The following is a 23,850-nucleotide window of genomic DNA, read 5'->3' as shown; positions in this document are numbered from 1 at the left end:
CAGAGCATCTACCATCGCAGAGTCCAGAGGAGAGCTGCCTCCATCCTCAAAGACCTCACACACCCCCAACACAGACTGTTCACACTTCTGCCCTTGGGACAGAGGTTCAGAAGTGTGAAATCCAGAACATCCAGACTCAACAACTCCTTCTTCCACACTGCCATCAGACTCTTGAACAGCTGACCTATTATTGAACAGTAATAATAATTTTTTGCACATCAGGTCATCCAGCATATTAAACCAGCATATTAAGCTATAGCTCTTTTGCACACATCTCTCTTTCACACGTCAATATTTTCTCTCCTTTTCTGTCTTCATTTATTAATTTGTACTATTTGTATTTTATCTGTTCTATTTCTATATTATATATATACTTGTGATAGGTTTTAGTCTCCCTGAAGCTTTCTTCTGCCATCAAATTCCACTGCATTTCAGTCTGTGTATTACTTCCCAGAATGCCTCATCACTGTTGTATAGTCAGGCAAAAACCTAGAGCACAGGCCATCTCTGGAAATCACATCTATCAGAAATGGAATGCTGGGCTGGCTGAACAAACTTTTTTTTGTTGCATTTATCTGGAGGCGTTTGAGGTCTGCCTACATGTGTGGATCATGAGCCTTCTTGGAGTCTCCATAGACCACAACGTTATACATGTAGTTTTGCACCCCAGGCAAATCTCTCAGGATGTAGGGGTTTAAGCTCTCCAGAACCCTTCTTTTTATGCTCAGAGGTAGGGATCTCAGTTTCTACAATAGAATTTATTTTGTTTTGTTCACTTGTATCTTGTGAATACAACCATTCACAACTTGTATTCACATGTCCAAGGTGATTGGCTTAAGCCATATCAATAGCACAGGTCGTAGTTACTGAAAGAAGTTCTGAAGTGTACTGAAGTGGAGTGTATAGGTAGATGCTGTAGATATTAAATCTATGCTGACATTGCAAGTTTGTTGTAATATATGTAAGTATTATTGAAAAAAAGTAGACAGCTATCGTTCATTTTCTTGAAATCACCAAGACCTAAGCAAAGAGTAAATTGTTAAACTTTAGGTTAGAAATATGAACTTTTTTTTTTACAGTAGTCAGTTCTTAAATTTAGAAGAGAGTGTTCATAAATGTGTTACATAGTTTGCACAACACTATGAACAGAAAACATGCAAAGTCAATAATTAAAGGAATGGAGCTCATTTCATCCAAAGCACTGGGTTTATTTTTCAATTGCTGCCAACAGAAAGATACATACAAGTAAAACAATTAGAATTAAGCTAAAGAAGCATTCAGAAAAATTCTGAAAGTCTTTGATTTTTCACAAATTTGACTAAATAAGTAAGTAAATAAATAAATAAATAAGTCTATCTCCTGAATCCAAACTGGAACCTGGTTCCACAGAAGACTCTGCCTCCTATTCTGCTTTTAAATACTCTGGGAACCACAAGTAAGCTGCGGTCTGAGAGCAAAGTGCTCTAATCGGGTGATATGGTACTATAAGGTCATTAAGACAAGATGAGACCTGATTATTCAAGACCTTGTAAGTGAGGAGCAGGATTTTGAATTCTGCATTTACAGGGAGCCAATGAAGGGAAGTCAGTATAGGAGAAATATGCTCTCTCTTTCTAGTCCCTGTCAGGACTCTTGCTGCAGGATTAACCAAAGGCTTTTCAGGGAGTTTTTAGGACATCCTGACGATAATAAATTACAGTAGTCCAGCTTAGAAGTAATACATAAACTAGAACTAGCATGAACTAGTTCTGAGACAAGATGTTTCTAATTTGGGATATAATGTGCAAATGGAAGAAAGTAATCCTAGACATTTGTTTAATATGTGCATTGAAGGACATATCATTGTGAAGAATGACTCCAAGATTCCTCACAGTGTTACTGGAGGCCAAGGTCATTTGAAAAATGTCTTTAAGATATTCCTGCAGTTTAACTAATTGGTGTGTGTAATCTGGCTTAATGGATAGATAAAGTTGGCAATGCAATGGAAATGTATGCTATGCCTTCTGATGATACTGCCTAAGGAAGCATGTATAATGTAAACAGAACTGGTCCTGGTACTGAACCCTGTAGAACTCCAATATTAAACTTTGTCTGTGAAGAGGACTCTCCAGTTACATGAATTATAAAAATAATAAGACACAAACTGTACTGTTCAGTAGAGAAAGAAGCTTTTGTAACAAGTACTTGGTTGAGGTGACAGATAGAAATGTCAGTGTGGTGAACTAGCTTACGTTACTGCAGGTAAACAGGAAACAGTAACGTTACCCTCAACAACCTCAGCACTCTTCTGGTAAATTGCAAAAGTTAGCAGACTTGTTTAGCCTCTTTCTTGCTATGAGTGCCTGCATGGAACCATGTGCAATGCACTTGTCCTTCATTAGAACTGCAGCTCCATAGCAAAGTCTCCCACTGATCACTTGGGTGTGTTTTGGTTTGTCAGGGCAGGAGAGTGAGACACAGCAACAAAACAACCGTTGCATCTCGTGTTTCACTTTCAATTTTAATAATTAATTTTAATAATTAAAATGCCAAAAAAGGCAAAACAAAACAGCATAAGAAAGCAACAACAAAAACACAAAGCAGAGACATCCTGTATTCTTTATAACCTTAACCAGTCCTGCAAGCTCAACACCCTCTTTGGAGTTGTCTAGCAACTGATTCCCCTCTTTTCAACGCCTTTGCAAAGTGCTTTTTTTGGTTTTGTGAGGAACACAGAGTGTGATACATTGCAAAGAGGGGGTTGGGGTAGGCCTTAGTTGAACACCCTGACTGGTAATATATTCAGCCCTATTGTGGTGAATCAATGCACCGTGCTTTAATGGGGAGATAAGGAGGGGCAATGAGGAGCTATGACGAGATATCTTTTGCCCCACAGTGCACCCCTAAAGCTAAGAGGCACACCCAAGACTGTGCAGTATCACCTAAACTCTCATCTGAAGAAAGTGCCTCTAACATTCAGGTCCTGTTTTTTTTTGTGGGGGGTGGGAGGGTTTCTATATCCATGAGGAGCAAATAAGAGACAAGAGCTCAAGGACGCACAAATGTGAAGACTTTGCTATTTTGTTTCAAAAATGGAAATGTTGTGGTTTGCTTAACCACTGACAAGCATGTGTTGTGGCGTTTCTTGATACTCTGTACTCTTGATGCTGTGCTACATGATCAAATAGATCTACAGGGCTAGACATACAGGATGAACTGAGGTGAGACTGTTTTTATCAAGTTCTTTGGGTCTGACTACAGCTCTAAAGAAATATTTGCATTTGTCTGCTAATTTGGAAGCTAATAAAAATAACCATTGTGGCATAAAATAACTCATACTTCATGCTCATCTAGTGCTCATTTTTGCACTGGAGTCAGTTAACGTATTAGGTTAAAGTGTTAAAAATAGATTAGTTGTGTTGGTAAATGGCAAGTGATTGCTTAAACTGACCAACACTACCAAAGTTTTTGCTTTGTGAAATGTTAAAGTGAATGACTGTCTTTGAATCAATCCTGGAGAGTTTTTATTGGGACCCTGACATAGTAAAAGGAACAGGTTGTTTTTTATAGGCCTTGTGCTTTGTTGCACTCTCTCCTCGTGAAAGCACAGACTGTGAGAACAATCCCAAAGAATGTATCTGAATTAAGATGAAAAAGAACAATAGGAGGCTCTGTACAGGCAAGGCTGAGAAAAATCTGAGAGGAGCTGTCGGGGGTGGTGGTAAGGACCGGGTGATGACAGAATAGTACGCATGGTTGAGTGGCACAGCTTGAGCAAATTAGCACAAAACTTTACTGAACAATAGAAGTCAGGTCAGTTCAAATCCTTTCAATTAAAAGACAAAATAATGAGTCTTAGCAAGACTGATATCAGGAAAATGACATTTCGTTTTTATTTCATGCAGGTAGGGCGTGACCTGCTCAGAGCACAATGTCACAGCACAGAGGAATCTGGGGGAGGCAGGTGCACCTTTTTACCCTCCCTTACCTTCTTCTCCTGGCTTCACCGTGCGAGGGTTTCCTCCCTGACTTTTGGTCTAGAGTGCTGACTCTGTCCTGGGACTCACACACTCACCAGTACATTACAGAGCGGGCCATTCTAAACGTAACCCTGGAGACTCTGAGGGGACTAAAAAAACACCATGGAAACCATGATAAAGAGGAGGTGAGGTCATGTTTGCAGTCAGGAGATTTACTGAGTAATGCAGCATCAGTGGTTCATAAAGTGTTTGAATTACCTCTTTAAGTAAGTATGCAAATTTAACTGGATCGCTCTTTCTCCCTATGGTGATATTTGAACACAGACGTATTGAATTTCTTTAAAATAATGATAAAAGTCCTGGTCTAACGATTGCAGATCAGACTGGGACGTGGATTTTGGAGAGCTGTGGGAGATGTGGTGAAATCCAATGCAGCCATGGACTTCCGGAGCTCCACAAGGTCTGACCCAGTTTACCACTTTGATTCAGAGCATATTGAAAGTGCCACGGTCATGCTACGACGGTTCTGGACCCACACTGTGCTCTCAGTGCGGGCCAAAGAGTACCAAAGTGCCCGTCATAGCCTGGGTCAGCTATTTCATTCACTGCAGGTAATCTGCCACACAGAACTGAATTTTAATAATAGGGGGAGGGTTAGCTTAACCTTAGAGATATTTCATGAAGTGAAATGTTTTGGCTATGTTTTTGTTTTGAACATCTGCTATGTCAGGACTTCTACAGCCACAGTAACTGGGTGGAGATGGGCCAGCGTTCTATTTACCTCCATCTGCTTCAGCCAGAGGAGCCTGCCGTGCCTGTAGCTAAAGGTGATTCATGAATGTGACATTATAGTCCCATTTAATCACAAAAAATAAAATTAGTTGTATCTACACATTATTGTAAAGGTCCTCTTGAAAAGACTAGTTACTGAGGTACCAGCTTTACAGAATTTTTTCATTTTGCATCATTTTATCATACTGCATAGCTTCATGTGTTAAAGTTACAGCTCTTCCACAGTTTTCCTACTACTGATTTTGCTGCTTCTTCAGATGTCATTCTATTGTGGTCTAATCTGTTTTAATATGCTACTGTATAGTATTTATTTCATCAAGTAGAGATCATTCAGTTATTATTTAACATTTCGATTAATATGTTATTTTGTAATCAGACTTGTAGCAGAATGGAGTCCCAGCAATGATAGAAATTAGGACAATGAGAGTGAAGATAAAGACGGAGGAGGCCTGGGTGGGGCTATTAGTGACAAGAGGGAGGCAGAGATGAAAAGGAAGTGGGTTTCATGAATGAGAATCTGAAAGGCAAAATGACTGAGTGCTGAGATTTAAACTAGGCAGAACAGAGGCTGACTGACTCAACAAAAGAAAACGATTTGATCAGAGCAATTATGTCAGTGTTTAGTTTAGCAGGAAAATGGAAGTGATGTAAAAAATAACGTAGTAGCTGGAGCACCCAGGAAGGCAGGGTGCATAATGTTTCATTTAAAAGAATATAATATTTATATAATGTGTTGGTTTTTTTCAAAACTCAATGTGTCACTCAGTGTGTATATGTATATACACACATACATACACACATACACATATAATTATCCACGTCATTTAACTATTGACCCACCACGTCTAGTAAAGCACTCCCCATCTTTACTAATTAACTTGACCAGCCAAACTAATGTTCAACATTCTTTCAAATGTGGCTTTAAATGGTTCAGTGGAAATCAGCTATCATTTCTATTGGTCATGCATTTAACACAGACTCCCAATGTTTTGGAAACCTGGCTGTACATATGTCAATCTAATATATTCATTTTTACATTACAAAAAAAAAGTTTAAATGTAAAAACTAAAGCCTTCATCATTTCTGCTTTCAGAAGACACACCTACCTGTATGGAGTGCTTCAGTACCACCTGTCGAAACAACCTTCTGCCAAGACTGAAAACCACACAGGGAAACTCTCAGCTGCTCACCACTGGATATTTCAGTACATTTCCTCCAAAACCTCAGGGTAAACCTCGGCCACGTGCAGGCAAAGTGTTACAAAAACACAATAAATAAACACATTTGGTTTTTAGAATATTTTAAAGACTTTTTCAACTACGTTTCCATCTACAAAGCTGTAAAGATGGGGGGTTTTTTCTAGGCAAATGCAGTCATGGAGGTATTCTAGACAGCAGCCGCTTCTTGGGCGCCAAAGGGGGCATCAACAAGGACAGCACCTCACCTCTCTTCTCCCCTCATCATTACCTCCATCTCAAAGCTGCCACTTTGGCTACTGAGGCCACCCTGACTGTGCTGAGAGACCTCAGAGACTCTGTGGGCCACAGAAACTTTCTCAAGTAAGTTTAAACCACTGTTAAAGCTCCCTGAACTGTAGACTTGTTACAAGATCCAGGTGATGCCTGTGCTGCATGAAATGACTGTCTTTAATTGCTGCTGAACTCTCTTTGAAGACTCTTTAGTGTGAAGCAAGTTCCTGCACTGGTTTTTGTCATGGACACCACAGGCAGCATGTTTGAGGAGATCCACGCTGCTCGTTTTCGGGCTCAATCCATCATACAGAGCAGAGCCAACAGCCCGGGGCAACTCGGCACCTTTGTGCTCGTCCCCTTCCACGATCCAGGTGACAGCTGGTGGTAAAAAGTGCCTGCAGGTCATAACAGATAAACCTGTAGAGGCTTTTGCCTCCTGTTAATGTGTGATTGTGTTTCCCATTATATACATACCTTTATATACTTCTGTAGAAGGTATAGTTCTGATTATATGTTTCATGCCTACTGTATGTTCTATCAACAGTGAGCCTCTAGATTTGTGCCATCTGTTTCCCTCAGTTCAAAGAATGACTGAATGAACTTCTGTGACTTCCATGAAAGCAATGAAATGAGAAATAATATATTAATATAATAACTTATAGACAGAGCCTCTTGATAGCTTAAAGATTCAGTCTTATGGTACTGTAAATATTTTTTAAATAGACAATAAGGGTCTATAAAGACTGCAAACAAGCTGTTCCTTATCACAGTCTGTAAGCATTTATATTTACTGTACTGTGCAGGAGTAGGACCGGTATTTGAGACTGATGATCCAGGCCAGTTCATGCAGCACATGGAGGGGCTGATGGCTCTTGGAGGCGGAGATGAACCAGAGATGTGCCTCTCTGCAATTCAGGTACATTTAGACGCTAAACACTCAGAGAGAATAAGTGATGTTGTGTGTGTGTGTGCGTGTGCGTGCATGTGTGTGTGTGACAAGGGATTTCTTTAAATCACCCTGTAGTTCTTCAGCTAAGACACCTGAGTTAGAAAACACAAACACTGCAGTTGTATAGATTGGACATGTCACCACTAACTTGCTCTCTTCTTGTTATTAGCTGGCACTCACTCACAGTCCACCTCTGTCTGAGATCTTCGTGTTCACTGACGCTTCCCCTAAAGATGCCCATTTATTCGGTGTGGTGAAGGCCCTCTCCCTCGAGAAACAGAGCAAGGTATATGCACCTTTGAAGGGAAGTCTTTTTTTTTTCATCTGTCACATAGTATTATGTTTAACAAAAATCAGAGCTGCTTTAAGGTTGACAGCGAAGACAAACACCAACCGAGAGCTGCTGTTTAATAACCTGTTCTCAGATTTTCAAAACTTTAAAATAAAAGCCTTCATCTGATGTGATTGCTACTGGTTATACAGCTTCTGTTTGTATGTATATTTATAAAGAAAGCACTGCGTGAATTACATTTTTAGATGGGTTTTAAAGGAAATAAGAATTTCCTGGAGAAACTGTGCCTGCTGAAAGCTGGTGGAGATTACCTGCCTCATGTGGCCGGCAGGTGGCAGCAGCTACACTAGTTGAAAATTAAAAGTTTAATGGAATTGTAGTTTTTGTCACTGGCCACACAGTGGTGCTATTGTATCATGAAACCTTTTAACCAAAGGACCGTTTTATTAACAAAGAAAATAATTCATCCAGCAGTTATACTAATAAGGAGCAAAAATAACATGCAGCCAGATTGAAAGACTGAAAGAACCCCTCTTGTTTGCCTTCTCTTGCTCACTGTGAAATTACTTTGGACAGGGGGACTGCAGTAAAGCAAACTGTATGTCAGTGTACTTACAGCTGACAGCACTTATTTTCCCTACAGGTGACTTTTCTCCTTACTGAAGATCCCAACTACACCAAAGAGAGCCGAGGCAGGTTAATGAGGAGGAAGAGGAGAAGTAGAGAACCTTTATCTCCTGATCGTTTTAATCTCTACTCTTCACTGTCCTCCCTGTCAGGAGGACTAACAATATTCACCACCAACTCTGACATACACAGGGTCTCCACAATAGTGGAGGACAACACAGCAGCTGACAAGGTGCCAAAATAAGATTTTTTACTGGAAATTCACTCCAAACAAATTTAACAAGTTATTTGAGGAACTGAGGTAGTACACTAGCTCACAGTAGGTGTTAACTTCCCTCATTCTAGCAGTCTCGATTTCCCACCTTCATAATTTATCAACCATTTAATATTAGAAAATTTCAATTAAATATGAAATTTTCCATTGACCTAATGCTCTAATTTTCTCAGACAAACATGGCAACTGCTGCTTATAAAGCATTGAAAAAACAATATAATTTCATTTTCTACATGACAGTTAGCACATGTAAATCTTTTTTAATCAAGTAGTCTATCTTAGCTGCAACTTTTTGCTGAGCAGAAATGTGTCAGATTTTATAAAAAGTTATATCACAAAGTATATTTCTAATTTTTTTTTATTAGTTTCTTTTCCAGCAAGCCGACTAATTTCTCTTTTAGACCTTTAATTTCATAATGATATCACTTATAATTCATTACCTATCACAACTTATTTTTCTTCTCCTACCTCAGGTGACCCTCCTCCATGTGGAAAGTCACAAAGACCTGATGTCCGTTCATACATTTAGAGTTGACAGCTCGGTAAAAAATGTCACCCTACATGTCTCTGGCACTATGACGGAGTGTATCCTTACCAGTCCATCAGGTAATTCTCACATCATATTAACATCAGCTATGAAGTCAGGGTTAGCTTTTTTTCCATCACGACACTGCACTTTGAACTGTACTTTGCATTTGCTTGAAATATCATGTACAGGGTGCAATTTCCCTGTAATTAAATTGAATTTCAGCATATTTTCTTTTAAATAGCAGTATAATTATATTTACATGTAAATACTGAAAGGTATTTACACTACACTGAAATTCAGTTTAGTTACAGGGGAATTACGCGCTAGATTTATCACACATACTTTAAAGTGTTACCTTGCAAAGATCATTCTTTAACTTTTTTCTTTGTAATTTGAGGGTAAAATAAGCTCAGCTGTTTATGCTTCTCTTCTCAGACCAGAGTCAGTCACTGTTGAATGAAGAAGGTCCCCTAGCAGTGCTACAGCAATTTCAGGGACTGTACCGTGTCAACCTGTTTCCTCCTTTACAACCTGGCCAGTGGAAAGTGCAAGCCAAGAGCGATGGGCATCTTACGTTCAATGTTATAGGTAAAAGAAATAATATCGAGTACATCAAGCAGATCACCTGGCAGATATTCATTTTCAATTCAAATGCAGCTTTACTGAGATTTTTTAAAAAACATTTTTTTAAATTGATTTGTCTTTTGATCTACACCACCAGGTGACAGCGGTGTAGACTTCCTGTATTATTTTGCAATTATAACCAATGAGACACACCCGGGTCTGGCCAGAGTTGATGGTAATCCTACAGCAGGTGAGGGATTTTGATAAATTTACACGATAATGAGGATTTGTAAGTAAACAATATGTTTAAGAATATATCTTTCTAATTTTCAGGTGTTCCTGCCTTTCTAGTGGTGGCTGTTACAGGCCTGGGTTCAGATGAAGAGGCATCTTTTAGTCATGCAACACTGCTGGGGGCTGAAGGAGAAAGTCTTCAGCAGGTGAAGCTCAACTCCTCCTCTTCATCTATCTATTCCTTGGAGGAGCTGGTGGGCTTGGTGGACCCTTTTCCCAGAGTTCCCTTCTGCATTAGACTTTCAGGCGAGGACAGCAGAGGAAACAAACTGGAGAGGGTTTCCACAGAGATGGTGGAGCCCACTCACATTCAGATACAGGTAATCGTTAGCAATAATGCTGAAGAGGACAGAGGCTGCTTTCTACTCCAAGTTTACTATAGTTCATCTCCGTTACTCTGTTATGTACATCTATTTTTCAATTTTTCTTATATTTTAAATGGAAATTGTTTTGGTTTGGTTATTTCTGTGCACAATAAATGTAAAGCACTCTTGCACTCTTACAGTGTATCAAGAAAGTATTCACATCACTTCACTTATTACACAACATTGTCATATATATATATATATATATATATATATATATATGGTCTCATAGTTGAGACTGTATGTCAGAGCACAAACCAAGCCATGAAGTCCAAGACCTCTGAGGCACAGATCTGGGAAAGGTTACAGGAAAACCTCTACAGCATTGAAGTTTCCAGTGAGCACAGTGTGCTCCATCATCCGTAAATGGTACCAGTTTTGAACCACCAGGCCTCTTCCTAGAGCTGTCAGCCTGCCCAACCAGAGGGATTAGGGTACAAGGGCCTTAGACAGGGGAGTGATCAAAACCCAACGGTTACTCTGACTGAGCTTCAGCATTGCTCTGTGGAGAGACGAGGACGTTCTAGAAGGGCAACCATTTTAGACCATGAGAAACAAAATCCTCTGGTTAAAAGAATCTAACTTTTCTCATCACTGCATATTACCAGACCGATACCATCCCTACAGTGAAGCATGCTGGTGGTAGCTTCTTGCTGTGGGTCATATGAACCCATATAAAGACTCTCTAAGACCACTCCTTTGTTAAGTCCTGGAGTGTCCCAGCCAGAGACCAGATTAGAACCGGATTGAACATGTCTAGAGAGATTTGAAAATGGCTGTGCATTGATGCTTCCCATCCATCCTAATGGAGGTTGAGAGGTTCTGCAAAGAAGAATGAGAAAAATGAAAACAACCCCAAAATGTCAGTATGGGATATTTTGTGTCGAATTCTGAGATGAAAAGGCTGCAACATGGCAAACTGTAGAACAAGTATAGCACTGTGAATACTTTCTGGATTTACAGTTTTCTCTGTAAAACTCTATTCTCTTGCTTCTTTAAATTCTGCAGGGCCAGATGGCACAATTATAAGTTATTGATTACCTACAGTATCTATGTAGAGGTGTCAGGTGATGACCTTTCTTTGACCGGTGGTCCGTGCACTTTTGACACAGTCTGTTTCACACATTATTCAGGTGCTTTCTCTTCCTGACCTCGTGCCTGGTCAGAGTGCTGTGGTGAACTTTGAGATCCAAAACCACGGTGCAGCACGGAACTTCAGTTGGACAGCCGATGATGACTGTGGATATCTTCTTATGACAGAGCCCCACAGGTAGATCAAAATGAAAATACATCTTGCTCAGGTACAAAGCAAACTTCAAAGAACTTAGACTGCCATCCCGCTTCTTTTGTCACCTTCGCTGGCATTCTCTCACCTTTGAAAACTATGTAAACTTAGTAACCCAAAATATTTTTTAAATTATACAGTTATGTACAAAAGTCTTGAGTCACCCCTCAATTCTGCTCTTCATATCAGATTGGCTTTCTAATTTTCTTTTTTGCTAGTGGATATATTAAGGGTGTGCACCTATTGCAGTGTGCACTTGTGCTTTAGATGGGGAAAAGAACCAATTTAAAATTTTAACTTTATGCACTTTGTTATTAAAACACATAATTTGTTCCCATTTCTTTTTAATGAAAATTTCAAAGATAACACTGTGAAACAGTAACAAAATGTACCAACAAGATTATTCAAAAGAACTATTAGCTGAGTAGTGTGTCATTAAAAAGTGTGAGGAAATTAGACCAGTTGCGGACAAAATAAGAAGTGGCATGCCCACTTAACTATCCATAGCAGATAAAGATGCCTATAAAGGCCGTCATGAAGCCATCCCCAAGGAAGGGAAACGGGAAAAAGCTTAGATATGCCAAATTATGGACTGATTGGCAGTGGCTTAATTTTTCATGACAATGATCCCAAACACACTGCCAGTGCATTAAAAGCATACCTGGATAGAAAAACACAAAGTAGAACACTATTATTCATGGATTGGCCTCCCCAGAGCCTGGACCTCAACATTATTGAAGCAGTGTGGGATGATCTTGACAGAGGGTGGAACAAAAGGCAGCCGGCATTCAAAGAGGACCTTTGAATGTCTTTTAAGAAGCCTGGAGACCTATTCCTGAAAACTACTAAAAGAAAGGAGATAAAACCTTGCATCTATTTCACATTTTAAGAAAAATATAAATTATTTGATGGCTGGTTCAAAACTCTGGCACAGTATTGTAAGTATAAGTTAAATGATTTCACAATTCATGTTTTTGCCCTTCAGCTTTCTTGTAGCAGAACAAAGGTCTTTTCGTGACCAGGTGTACCTCCAGACTCCAGCCACAGCGCAGGCAGGGGTGACAGTCACCCTTACACTGACTGTAAATGATCTTCATTCTGCTGACTCAAATTATGCAGTGGCCTACTTGACTGTGGTCCCTCGGGTGAGCAATAAGAGAAACTGCAGGATATTCTGCTGAAAACTTGTTTTTTGGTTTATTGTGTATATGATGATTTTCTCTTGCCTACAGGATTCAGACACGTCCCCACCATCCTGCTCTGCAGCACGAGTCCAATCTAACTGTTCTGCAATTTGTAACGCGACTAGCTGGAGTGTGTCTCTGTCTGTATCAGATATCGGACACTCTGGCCTTGATGCTCTGCAGCTACATGAAGGTGAAGGTATTCTGATTTTATTTCACAGTAACCCAACCTCAGAGGACAGCCTTGGAGAGCCTGGCATTGAGCTGCAACAGACACAGAGGGATAAATCAACAAATGGAGACTACCACCACCACCAAGAGCAACACAACCACAAGGCCAGATTAGAGACGGGGGGCCCCCCTTTGAATATTTCAGAATGGTCGCTGGATGTATCTCAGCCACTGTTTGTGAGCTACACATCCAGCTGCTGCTCTACTCAGGCAAAGATGCTGGTTTGGGACAAAGCTGGAAACATGAAACGCTGCCATCTAACAAATGGTCAGAAGAGGCAGCTACAAAACAAGAGTACAGAAACCAGTGGGACTGGACAGAAAATGCCCACAGGCTTCTTTTTCTTGCTGTTAGGCCTGCTGTGCTTTCCTCTGCTTTAGCCCCGTGTGATTACAAATGTTTTGCTGGTCAAACTTATCTGTTGATGACTTGATACAGAGCTTGCTCTACTGTATTTTCAAAGGCAAAATCTGAAGCACCAATAATTTTTTTTCATATTGATATTCAAAAGATGCAAATTTGCAAAGAATAAAAAATCTTTTATTGCACTTCCTTTTATTTTTGCTACAACTAGATTTGTATGCCTGTCACGTTTAAGGCTGTGTGAGAGGTCGATTCATTTGTAGTTTGTACTTGGGGAGCAGCACCAATAACACCAAGGCAAGCTTTAATACTGATAGATCAAAACATAAACAAAGTTCAGAATCTAAGAAAATAATTACAAAAACAGAATACATAAAAATCAGAGATTAGTTAGGATACAGGACTCCACAAAAACACAGAATGCACAGACAATATAAAGACAAGGTAATGAGGGGAGTTGGAACTGGTGGGAAACCAAGCTGGAGACAACTAAACAAATAAGATGGAAGGAACAACACTTGCCAAAAGAAAACGGGAAGAGTGACACAACTGAATGTGCACCCAAGATCAACTTGACATGCGAAAAAAAGTCCAAAAAAAGAGACAAGGCTGAAGGAACATGAAGTTATCTATAACCAAACTATAAAGGCACAAATTACAAACCATAAACAACCAAAACCAAGCATCACACCAACCATCACCTCTATGCATTTCATTATTAGTTATTACTAATCTCTGCAAGGGCGTAGATTTGTCATGGACTGAAGGGACGTGTCCCCACCAATATCCAGCGATTATTGAATTGTCCCCACCAATAATTTGATCCCTTCGAGTAAAGAAAAACAACCCGATAGAAAGAAAACCTAGTAGCAAGCTGCGAGGAGAAGAGGAGGATGGCAGCAAAAAGGAAGAACCTGGATATAAGAAAGTATTTTTCAAAGAAACCTGTAAGTCACTTAAAGTCAAGTTCACTCATATAATGTGTCCGTCACAATAACGTTACAGGCTATGCTAGGCCATACATGCCAGCACTCCCGATTTTTCCGGGGAATCCCGAATTTCAGTGCCCCTCCCAAAAATCTCTGGGGGCGACCATTCTCCCCAATTTCTCCCGATTTTCCACCCGGACAACAAAACTGGAAAACCATATCCCAGACTGGCCCAGCCAATTCCAGTTTCCAACAATGGCTACTATTACTGCAGCTAGTTTCACTCTTATTACTCTTTCTGGGTCGCAAAATAAACTTTTAACACATTTTCAGGCGAGAATGTAGCTGTGTAAACGTCAAATAACTTAATGGCCAAGATGAAATAATGCATTTCTTAACACATTAAAAAAAAAAGAAAGAAAAGAAGTTGTTTTAAGATGATATCATGGAGACATCTGACAAATTTACAAAACAGTATCTGTATACCACTAGTCAGGGTAATATTAAAGAGTGGCCCATGATAAGAATTGACTGATGGGTCTTCACTTTTCTTCTCTGACGTCCATTTATCTAGAAAAAGAAAGTATTGAAAACTCTTAGTGTCTTTAGACCTTAAATACAATCTGGCAAAGCTGGAAACAAAGAATTTTGCAGAGTCATGCACCTTGTTTATATTTAACTGAAAAATCCCACATCCCACACAAATGTACTGAGAAACTTTCCTTTGTGCTTCAGCTGTAGGACTTTAACTTAAATATTTAAACTAAAATTTAATATTTAACTACTTTCCTACGAACCTTGCTAAAACCTGTTACTCAGTTATTCATTTGAAATTCGGCTGTCCCCACCTTCTGGGCCAGCCTTAGAGAACCAATCAGAAGCTACTGCAACCACAAACACAAACTCACAGTTAAATTAGAGACAGGAGACCCCAATTTTAAGTGCACCTCCTCTTCCTCTCCCATCTTTTAACTCGCAATCTTCTCATGGCCTTAAATGGTTTGCTTTAAACTTTTACTTTGACCAACACAAAAGCCTGGCAAGTATAGCTTAACGATCGGCAGTTGTGACATAGTGATGCAGCACAACTAAATTTTAACCCCTCCTATATCTGAGATGCATCTTGAAAAACATAGACCCCAACAAGTTAAAAGTGAAACTGTTGGGTCTGTGTTTCCACAAGCCCCGCTAATTCTAGAGACTTATTCATCATGAAGAAAACAAGACAGTCGATCAATCGATTATTTGCACAAGGGAGGCCTCGTCTGTGTCCACCACGAAAATGACCCCCAGATCTGACCTCCTCCTGCTACCTTTTATTGAGAGACAGTTCACACAAAACACGTCAGAACAAAGCCACGCCCCCTTGGTTCTAAGACAAAGCATTTATGTATATGTGTGAACTTCTGTAAGAGTGCGTGTGTTATGTGAGAATGTGTGTGTGTGTGTGTGTGTGTGTGTGTGTGTGTGTGTGTGAGACCTCCTGCTGACCAAATGGTCGTAAACCCAGGAAGCTTACATCAAAAGAAACAGATCTTTCAGATAGGATGTATCTACAATAAAACCTCCCCCAGCACAGGGTGGTTGGAGAGGTGGTCAGGATCAAAGGAATGGCTTTGATCCTACTGTTTGAACTAAGACTGTACAAATTTAAGAAACACAATGGCAACATTCAACAATTAGACTTAACAGAAACCTTTGAAACCTTTTTTTTTCATCCAGTTACTCTCCTGGAGTTAATTAATTTTTCTACTGAAAACTTATTAACTCATTCTTCAACACAGAATTGGCAGAGAATATAAAGGCAGTGACGATTAGAGCACCAAGCGCAGTGCCACCCTGAACCTTTAGAAATGATGAAAAGAAAATCTATGCAGAGAGACACACAGCCAGAGGTGGAGGAGCGAGGACACTGGGGAAATAAGGTGGAATTTCTCCTTGCTGTGGCGGGAAATGTTGTCGGCCTGGGGAACGTGTGGAGGTTTCCCTACCTCTGTTACAAAAATGGAGGGGGTAAGCAAATGAGGAACTCACTACATTAAAGGTGTATTAATCTTGTAGGATTATATTGATTGTGCAAAGCATGAGCTAAATAAATTACAAAACAGTACTAGTTCAAGGTCTATTATTACTAGTTCACAGTCACTGAAATGAGACTGAAAGTGTGACTTCAAACTCCATTGGTACTCTAGGAAATGTTAATTTTATCACTTGAGGTAGCTCACATGACAACTGTAGGTGAAGTCAAGCAGGGCTCTCTATCTGTTTGAAGCATTTTGGATTTGGCAGCAGGTTGATTCCATCAAATCTGATGCCAGCATCCAAAGTGGAGACTCTGCTCCACTGAATTCAATAGCATCCAGTCCTCAGGCAGCTTGATTGTTTGCAATAGAATCATTATAATTAAAAAAGAAGAAAACAATATTATTAGTTTATAAAAATCTGCCTCTTGTAGTTTTTTTGTGAATTCAACTTTCACAAAGTTCTAGTAAAAAGTAGTTGTAGCAGCAGTAGTAATAAAAGTACTAGTCAAACAATTCATTAGTAAAAATTTCCTTTAATAACTTCCCAATATGTCGTCTTAATTTTGGTAGTATGTTTAAACAACTGATATATGTTTTGTTTTTAAAAGCATATACCAGGTCCGTATTTAACTGAGTAAGCTTGTTACTCAGAAGCTGCACAACAGGTATGTTTACTGTGTATGTTTTTAATTCAGGTGCATTCCTGGTGCCATATCTGGTATTTGTGGTAACCTGTGGTGTACCCGTGTTCTTGCTGGAGACAACTATAGGGCAATTCACCCAGGAGGGTGGCATTACCTGCTGGAGGAAGCTGTGCCCATTAGCAGAAGGTAAGCTGTTCAGGGATCGTTAACAAGAAAACATCATGTTATCCTTCTCTTCAATGGCCATTTATTCACAGTCTTGCACAACTGTGTCTCAAAATGTAGTGAACAAGTTAATAAGTATTTCAAGTTAAGCCAATTCTGTACTTATCACAATCTTCAAGTTCAAGCCTTAACTGAGAACTGGTAACATTGTGTTTTGCAAGTAATTCTCAGTGATTTGCTACTAGGCAGTTCTAAAGGAACAAGATGTAATTTCTATGCATTTAAATTTAATATGTTAAGACTAATATTATGTGTGTGGTTCACTTTTCTACATTATCTCAAATATTTCCCATGATGTTCAAATTAGAAATACTAAATTTTATTAAATATTGGAATGTGTTTGTCCCGTTTACTGCAGACTGCTACCCAGCTAATGTATAAAACAGTGTTTGTGGCACTCTTTATTTATGTTTTTAAAGGAATAGCACTGGACTATCCCACAACTGAATTCTACACATAAAAGCTACTGTAGCTGCAAGTTTTTGGACCCATTATATTTTAAGTTAGCAATTAGCAACAGAATGCAAGCAGCCTGAAATAAAAGTGGACTTTAAAGTTGCATATTATTACGATGTATTATTATTATTAGGATTTTGGCCTGAAAAGTCTTAACATTTTGCTGAAAGCATTGAAAATACAGGCAAGTAACAATTACAGCTCACCCAACTTTTCACTAGGCTTCCTTTTCGCATGTAACCTGCTACAGTAACTTGACATATTATTGTAGCAAAAATCTGAATATGTATTTCAAAACCCACACACAAATCAAATATGCTCATTCAAAATGAAACACACACACACACACACACACACACACACACACACACACACACACACACACACACACACATACAGACGTCCAATATATCCTGGGAAAAATAGGATCTCTCAATGCACAACAACCTTGAAGCAGATGTGCTTCAGCTGTAATCACACTAAGTGCCACTCAGATAAGGACCAGGAAACTGAGATTCACAGAATCTCACCAAAACTAGAGAAGAGAGCAAACTTTTTTTCTGATGGTAGGTTTGGCATAGAAGCATGAGTCCACACTGCCTTGGATCAGTGGTTCAGGCTGGTGGTGGTGCTGATGTAATAATATGGTGGATATTTTCTTGGTACACCGTGTGCCCTTAAGTACCAGCTGCACATCGTTTAAATGCCAGAGCCTATAGTATTGATGCTGACCTTGTCCATCACTTTATGACCAGAGTGTAGCCATCTTCTGATGGCTACTTTGAGCAGGATAATGTCATATTATCCTGTTATATCACAAAATCATCTTAAACTGGTTTCTTGAATATAACAATGAGTTCATTCAAATGGCCACCACAGTCACAGACCTCAAGCCAAAACTGCTGAGTAACCCTAAAACAACAAGAAGTCTGAGTAATTGATAAATGGAGATTTTTGTAATTATTATCTGTAAATGCCTTTCAGGGATAGGCTTTGGTGGACAACTAATCCTCTTCTATAGCTGTATGACCTACATCATTATTCTGTCCTGGGCTTTGCTCTACCTCGTGTTCTCCTTCAGCTCTCAGCTCCCCTGGGCCTCCTGCAACAACGACTGGAACACAGGTAAAATGCAAAGATTATTTCCATTTTCCAATAAAAAATTGTCAAAGTATGTTTAGGTATTTAAACTTTTGTTCTGATACTTTTCACACTCTCTTCTCAGAGGGCTGTGTAGACTTTTCAACAAAAAATAACACCGTCCACTGGACCAACCAGACAAACTCGACCTCTGCAGCCACCGAATTTTGGGAGTATGTCTATGTAGATGGACTGAAAAAGCCTACATACCAAGTTATTTAAAGCCCAATAAAACATTTCTGTACCTTTTCCAGCTATATATATCTATATCCTTCAACCTATTGATCTGTCTGTCTATCAATCTATATATTGTTTTTTTTACCTTCTGCATTTAATTGACTTCTAGACGACGAGTGCTGATGATCTCTGGGGGCATTGAGGAAATAGGCAGCATCCAGTGGGAGGTGCTGTTGTGCCTCATTGCTATGTGGATCGTCTGCTACTTTTGTATCTGGAAAGGAGTCAGATCTACAGGAAAGGTAGTTTTGCTAGTAAATACAGTGGGGGAATAATTATTTGATCCCCTGAAGAAATTATAAGTTTGTCCAAATACATGACTCTCTAATGACTCTCTAATTTAAATGGTAGATTAATTTCAGTGGAATGAGGCGGAATGTGACATAAAAGTTATAGAATTAATTGATTTGTATCTCATTGAATGAAATAAGTATTTAACTTCAAGTGTTAGCTACCTCCACAGATTTCCCATATTTTGTGGACAAAAATATAGAAAATTGTTAACAGATGGCAGAACGAAAAATGAACCTAATAACTGATAGGTTTGTAGCTTAAACCTATTCGCTGGAACGTTCAAGATAATTTAATTACACAGCAAAGCAAGACACGAGTAGGCAAAGTTCTTTATGTTTCTAGTGCACGGGAGAGAACTGGACAAACGCCGTTCCTTCGCTTGACCCCAGTTGCTCTCGTCCGCTCCCCCGTAACACTGCTCTTTTATTGAGGTACATGAATATGCAGGTTCATTAACATATGACGTCTACATACATTTTATTTAGGCGCAAAAACACAAAGGTACAAAAATAAGAAAAACCAAAAGCCAATAACTAATCAAAAATGTGAGAGACTAAATGCAGAGCAACATACAGGATAAATAGACATAAAACATTTTGTTTTTGTTTGTTTTTGTTGAAACAAGAGGCAAATTGGGCTGTGGAGAACAGACATGAATGCACACGAGAGACAGGAGAAATATGGAATGAAAAACAAGGAGGGGAACATGTAAAAAGAAAAGGGAAACAAGACGCAGAGACGCACACACACAACCAAATGCAACAAGGGAGCGAGGGACACAGGACAAAGGGGGGGAACAAAGGAAACCTAATAAACACGGAATTAAACTGAGATCACAAGAAAACTCTGAAGCAATAATAAGAATAAATTCAGGACTGCCTGTTGAAACTTAAGTCATAATGATAACACAAAACACTCAAAAAACAAAACAAAACCCCACAATAAACTCAGAAGCTGGCCCTAAGACCCAGAACTGTGACAGGAGCATCTGTAACTGATTAATTCATTGATTGATTGCAATCTGTGTGCCACATAGGCCACAACAGCAAATCTATGAGAACCAGAGTTCTGGCTAGGCTGTAAGGGCTCAAATACTTATTTCATTCAGTGACATTGAAATCAGTTTATAACTTTTATTTAATGTGTTCTTTTTGGGGATATCTTGTCTCCCCCCCATTAAAATAAAATTACCACAAACATTAGAGACTGTTCACTTCTTTATAGGCAATCAAACTTACAAAATCAGCTGGAGATCAAATAATTATTTTTCCTCACTGTAGCTCTATATACGGTATGTGTACATAGTACATATTGAGTAAACACTTAAATGCTCTGAAATGTTGCTTTTCCCCACAGGTGGTATATGTCACAGCTACTTTCCCCTATGTGATGTTGTTAATACTTTTGATTCGTGGCCTCTCTCTTCCTGGAGCATTCGAAGGAATCATATTTTATCTTCTGCCTGAACCCTCACGACTGATAGACCCTCAGGTACGAGCTCAAATCTCTAACAGTGTCTGACACAGGTGGACAAGTGTAATACTGTTGCTTTGTTGGAACAGGTGTGGATGGAGGCTGTGAGTCAGATCTTCTTCTCCTACAGTATCGGTGTGGGCTCCCTAACTGTGCTGGGAAGCTACAACAAATACAACAACAACTGCTATAAGTACATGATGATCAGTAGTTATTTACCTTAATTTTAAATAGATATTTAAATATTAACAACCTCATATTTTGTCACATGCAATGACTGCACTTTGCTTTTGTGATTTGCAGAGACTCTCTGATGCTGTGTTTGCTGAACAGTGGTACCAGTGTTGTAGCTGGTTTTGCTGTGTTCTCAGTGCTGGGATTCATGGCTCATGAGCAAGGTGTTCCCATTGCAGAAGTGGCCGAGTCAGGTATATATCACAAACATGCGATCATATTCTCCTGGACCCATAAATGTGACATAACAGTGATCCATAAATGGACTCAATCTTACATAACAATATTATGGGAGCATGTCTCAACTGGTCACAGACTTGGTAACAGAACGAGAAAGACTTTAAAAATTTCAGGGCTCTGTTTTAATTGTTAAGCTTGATTTGGGGGAATATTATTTTTTGGAATGATTTCTGTCAGGGCTCATTGTGCAGGCAGGTGGAGATGTGGATCCAAATGAAGGACTCTGAGATGGAAATGTAACTGAAGACCACACACAGCTTTATTGCTGGCACCAAACAAAAACAGAAATCAAACCATAAAACTGGAACACACAGGCAGGATGTGGGGGTACAAAGCGACACAGAGCACAGGAAAACACAGGGCTAATATACACAGGGTGGTAATCAGGGAATGGGCAACAGGAGGGAGACACAGCTGGGAGAAATTGGACTAACGAGACAGGGGAGCCGTAGAACTGAACACACTCACATGAGACACAGACCTTCACAATAAAACAGGAAACAAGAAACCACTAAACAAAGAGGCAGACAGAGAGGCAGACAGAATATAACACATGGAACTCAAACAATACATGAAACAACAAATCCTTAAACACGGATAAACAGAAACATGAAACTCTAATAATCATCACCACCACCATCACCACCACAATCACTACAAGAGAATAAGAAAACAATCCATAATCCAAAAGCACACCAAAAAAATAACAACTCAAAATACTGGGTCAAAGTGACCCAGAACCGTGACAGATTTCGACATTTTTTGTTTACAAAAGCTTAATTTCTCAGTAGTGAGTTTATACCTAATCTATGGGAACTTGTTTCCAGCACTGGAAGAAAAACAACGAAGTACTTTTGCCACTGAAAATTCAAAATTTACGATATCTAAGAAAACTTAATAAGAAAATCGGCAACATTTTCACACAATGTTGGCATCCAAACATTGTGTGAAAGTTTCCTTGTTATCTTGATTATAGGAAGAGGAGGAATGTGGAACAGAAGGATTGGTTTTTCTGTGGTATTCACATTTCTATAGGAAAACCGAATGCTTTGCTAAATGTTTGTGTCAGGAAGTTGACATTTTGTGATGCTTAACTTGAAATTAAGACTTAGGTCTCTGTGGCAAAAAATAATTTTTACAGCTGAGGAAACTAACTACCATACTAATCAGGTCTCAGCATCCTTTGAGTTCCAATAGTCAGACTATATTATGTGGGCTAAATCAGTCAGTGCCATTGTGCCATCACAGTCAAACACGTGAGTAATGGTGAAAACCTGATGTCATTTGATTTTTCCCTCTTAATATGAACAGGCACAGGTGATTGTTCAATTTTCTGCATTTCTGCTGTCATATTTATGCCATTACACACCACAAAACTGTACAAACTAAAACACAAACATTTACCACTGGCTGGCATGTTTGATATGTTCTGGCATCATGCTGTTGTGTTTCAGGTCCAGGCCTGGCGTTCATTGCATACCCTCAGGCTGTAGCCATGATGCCCCTGCCTCAACTGTGGTCCATCTGTTTCTTTGTTATGCTCATTCTCTTGGGTCTGGATACACAAGTAAGACACACAACTTTGGAACATTGCATTTATGCTTTGAAATTTACTCAGTGTGTTTTGTCCATTTTCTGCACAGTTTGTTGCCATGGAAGTAGTGATGACGTCCTTCATCGATATGTTTCCCAAAGTGTTGCGCAGAGCCGGCCGAAGGGAGATTTTTCTCCTTCTCTTCTGCTTAATATGCTTCTTCTCTCAGCTTGTCATGGTTACTGAGGTCTGTATGTAATGTATCACTGGTAGAAAATGTTTTGGAAATGTGTGTAGGGGTCTAAAAGAAAAAAATAAACATTACATATCCTAATTGTAATCCAGGGGTCCGTTCTTCGTACCTCGCTAAGTAAGTTAGCTGGATTTGATTGTTGACGATTTCGCGTGATCTTGGATCGTTCGGTTCTCCGAAGCTCATCCGGGACTTGCTGTCATAGCAACAGATCCGTAAGCGTAAACCTGCTCGGGAGCAGGTTTACTTTATGTAAACAAGATTAGATCGCGGCCACGCAGGTATGTCCGCTTCATGTATACGAAAGCCACAGCGATATTTTACCACTGTTTTTCCATAAATAAATATTATCAATGTAACTAAAGATAATGCAGTACTTGATCCTTTTATTGATACCATACAGATACATACAGGTCATTTCCTAAAAAAAGGGAAATGTACTATTAATCATTCTATTTCATGTATTTGATTATTTCAGATGTAATTCATATTTTAGAGTAGTAATTGTAAATTACTTCGTGTAATCAAGATGAGAGACCACGGCTATAAAAGCGAAGGTGGATTTGGGAAGTCTGTCGCAGTCATGTCCTGTCCGTATACGCGAGCAGCCCATTGCGGAAGGTGCAAGATTGATAAGGAGAGTTTTCAGAATTCAGCGTATATTGCGGGAAAGACAGGATCCTTTAGCTCAGCGCGACAGTGTGCTCATAGAGAGATATCGATTTTCCCGTGAGGGTATTATTCACTTAACCAACTTGTTGACGAGGGGGTGCAGGACCACCACCTGTCTTTTTTTGCTCTGCCCTTTTCTTGGTTGCCTTTATAAACAAACAAACAGATTATTTCAGGGTCTCTTTTCAAGAGACTAAAAGCAATATAAGTGATAAATATTACCATTCTGTAGAATATTCTTATTTCACTTTTACTTGTTCCCATGTTCTCGTGGGTCCTGTTGTGGCTCTGATGTGAAAGAGGATATAATATAA

General features: G+C 39.4%; 2 protein-coding genes across 4 annotated transcripts; both read left to right on the top strand.

Annotated features, from left to right (window-relative positions):
* Positions 1-2,901: 2,901 nt before the first annotated feature.
* Positions 2,902-13,328, top strand: vwa7 (von Willebrand factor A domain containing 7). Of its 3 annotated transcripts, none has more exons than XM_005720699.1 (17): positions 2,902-2,959; positions 3,885-4,144; positions 4,337-4,570; positions 4,690-4,786; positions 5,845-5,979; positions 6,115-6,310; positions 6,425-6,594; positions 7,027-7,139; positions 7,342-7,458; positions 8,108-8,323; positions 8,839-8,971; positions 9,330-9,482; positions 9,616-9,708; positions 9,792-10,072; positions 11,251-11,387; positions 12,388-12,547; positions 12,635-13,328. In XM_005720699.1, the coding sequence occupies exons 2-17, from the start codon at positions 3,911-3,913 to the stop codon at positions 13,196-13,198; spliced, it is 3,033 nt and encodes a 1,010-aa protein (XP_005720756.1). In that variant the 5' UTR covers positions 2,902-2,959; positions 3,885-3,910; the 3' UTR covers positions 13,199-13,328. The 3 variants fall into 3 exon arrangements, with proteins under 3 accessions (XP_005720756.1, XP_005720755.1, XP_005720757.1); XM_005720698.2 differs by having other exon boundaries at positions 2,916-3,200; XM_005720700.1 differs by lacking the exons at positions 2,902-2,959; positions 3,885-4,144 and adding an exon at positions 4,183-4,225.
* A 2,653-nt stretch (positions 13,329-15,981) lies between these two features.
* LOC102204623 (sodium- and chloride-dependent GABA transporter 3-like) lies at positions 15,982-22,870 on the top strand. The gene is made up of 10 exons (XM_005720931.1): positions 15,982-16,123; positions 16,830-16,964; positions 18,444-18,584; positions 18,685-18,772; positions 18,946-19,078; positions 20,487-20,621; positions 20,693-20,796; positions 20,907-21,031; positions 22,532-22,644; positions 22,721-22,870. Exons 1-10 carry the CDS (start codon positions 15,982-15,984, stop codon positions 22,868-22,870), a joined length of 1,266 nt encoding a protein of 421 aa, XP_005720988.1.
* The last annotated feature ends 980 nt before the right edge of the window (positions 22,871-23,850 follow it).

Source organism: Pundamilia nyererei, unplaced genomic scaffold, assembly GCF_000239375.1.
Source record: "Pundamilia nyererei isolate P.nyererei 1_Seehausen unplaced genomic scaffold, PunNye1.0 scaffold00003, whole genome shotgun sequence".
Taxonomy (NCBI): Eukaryota; Metazoa; Chordata; class Actinopteri; order Cichliformes; family Cichlidae; genus Pundamilia; species Pundamilia nyererei.
Note: the sequence above shows the minus strand (reverse complement) of the source record. Positions and strands in the feature narration are given on the sequence as shown.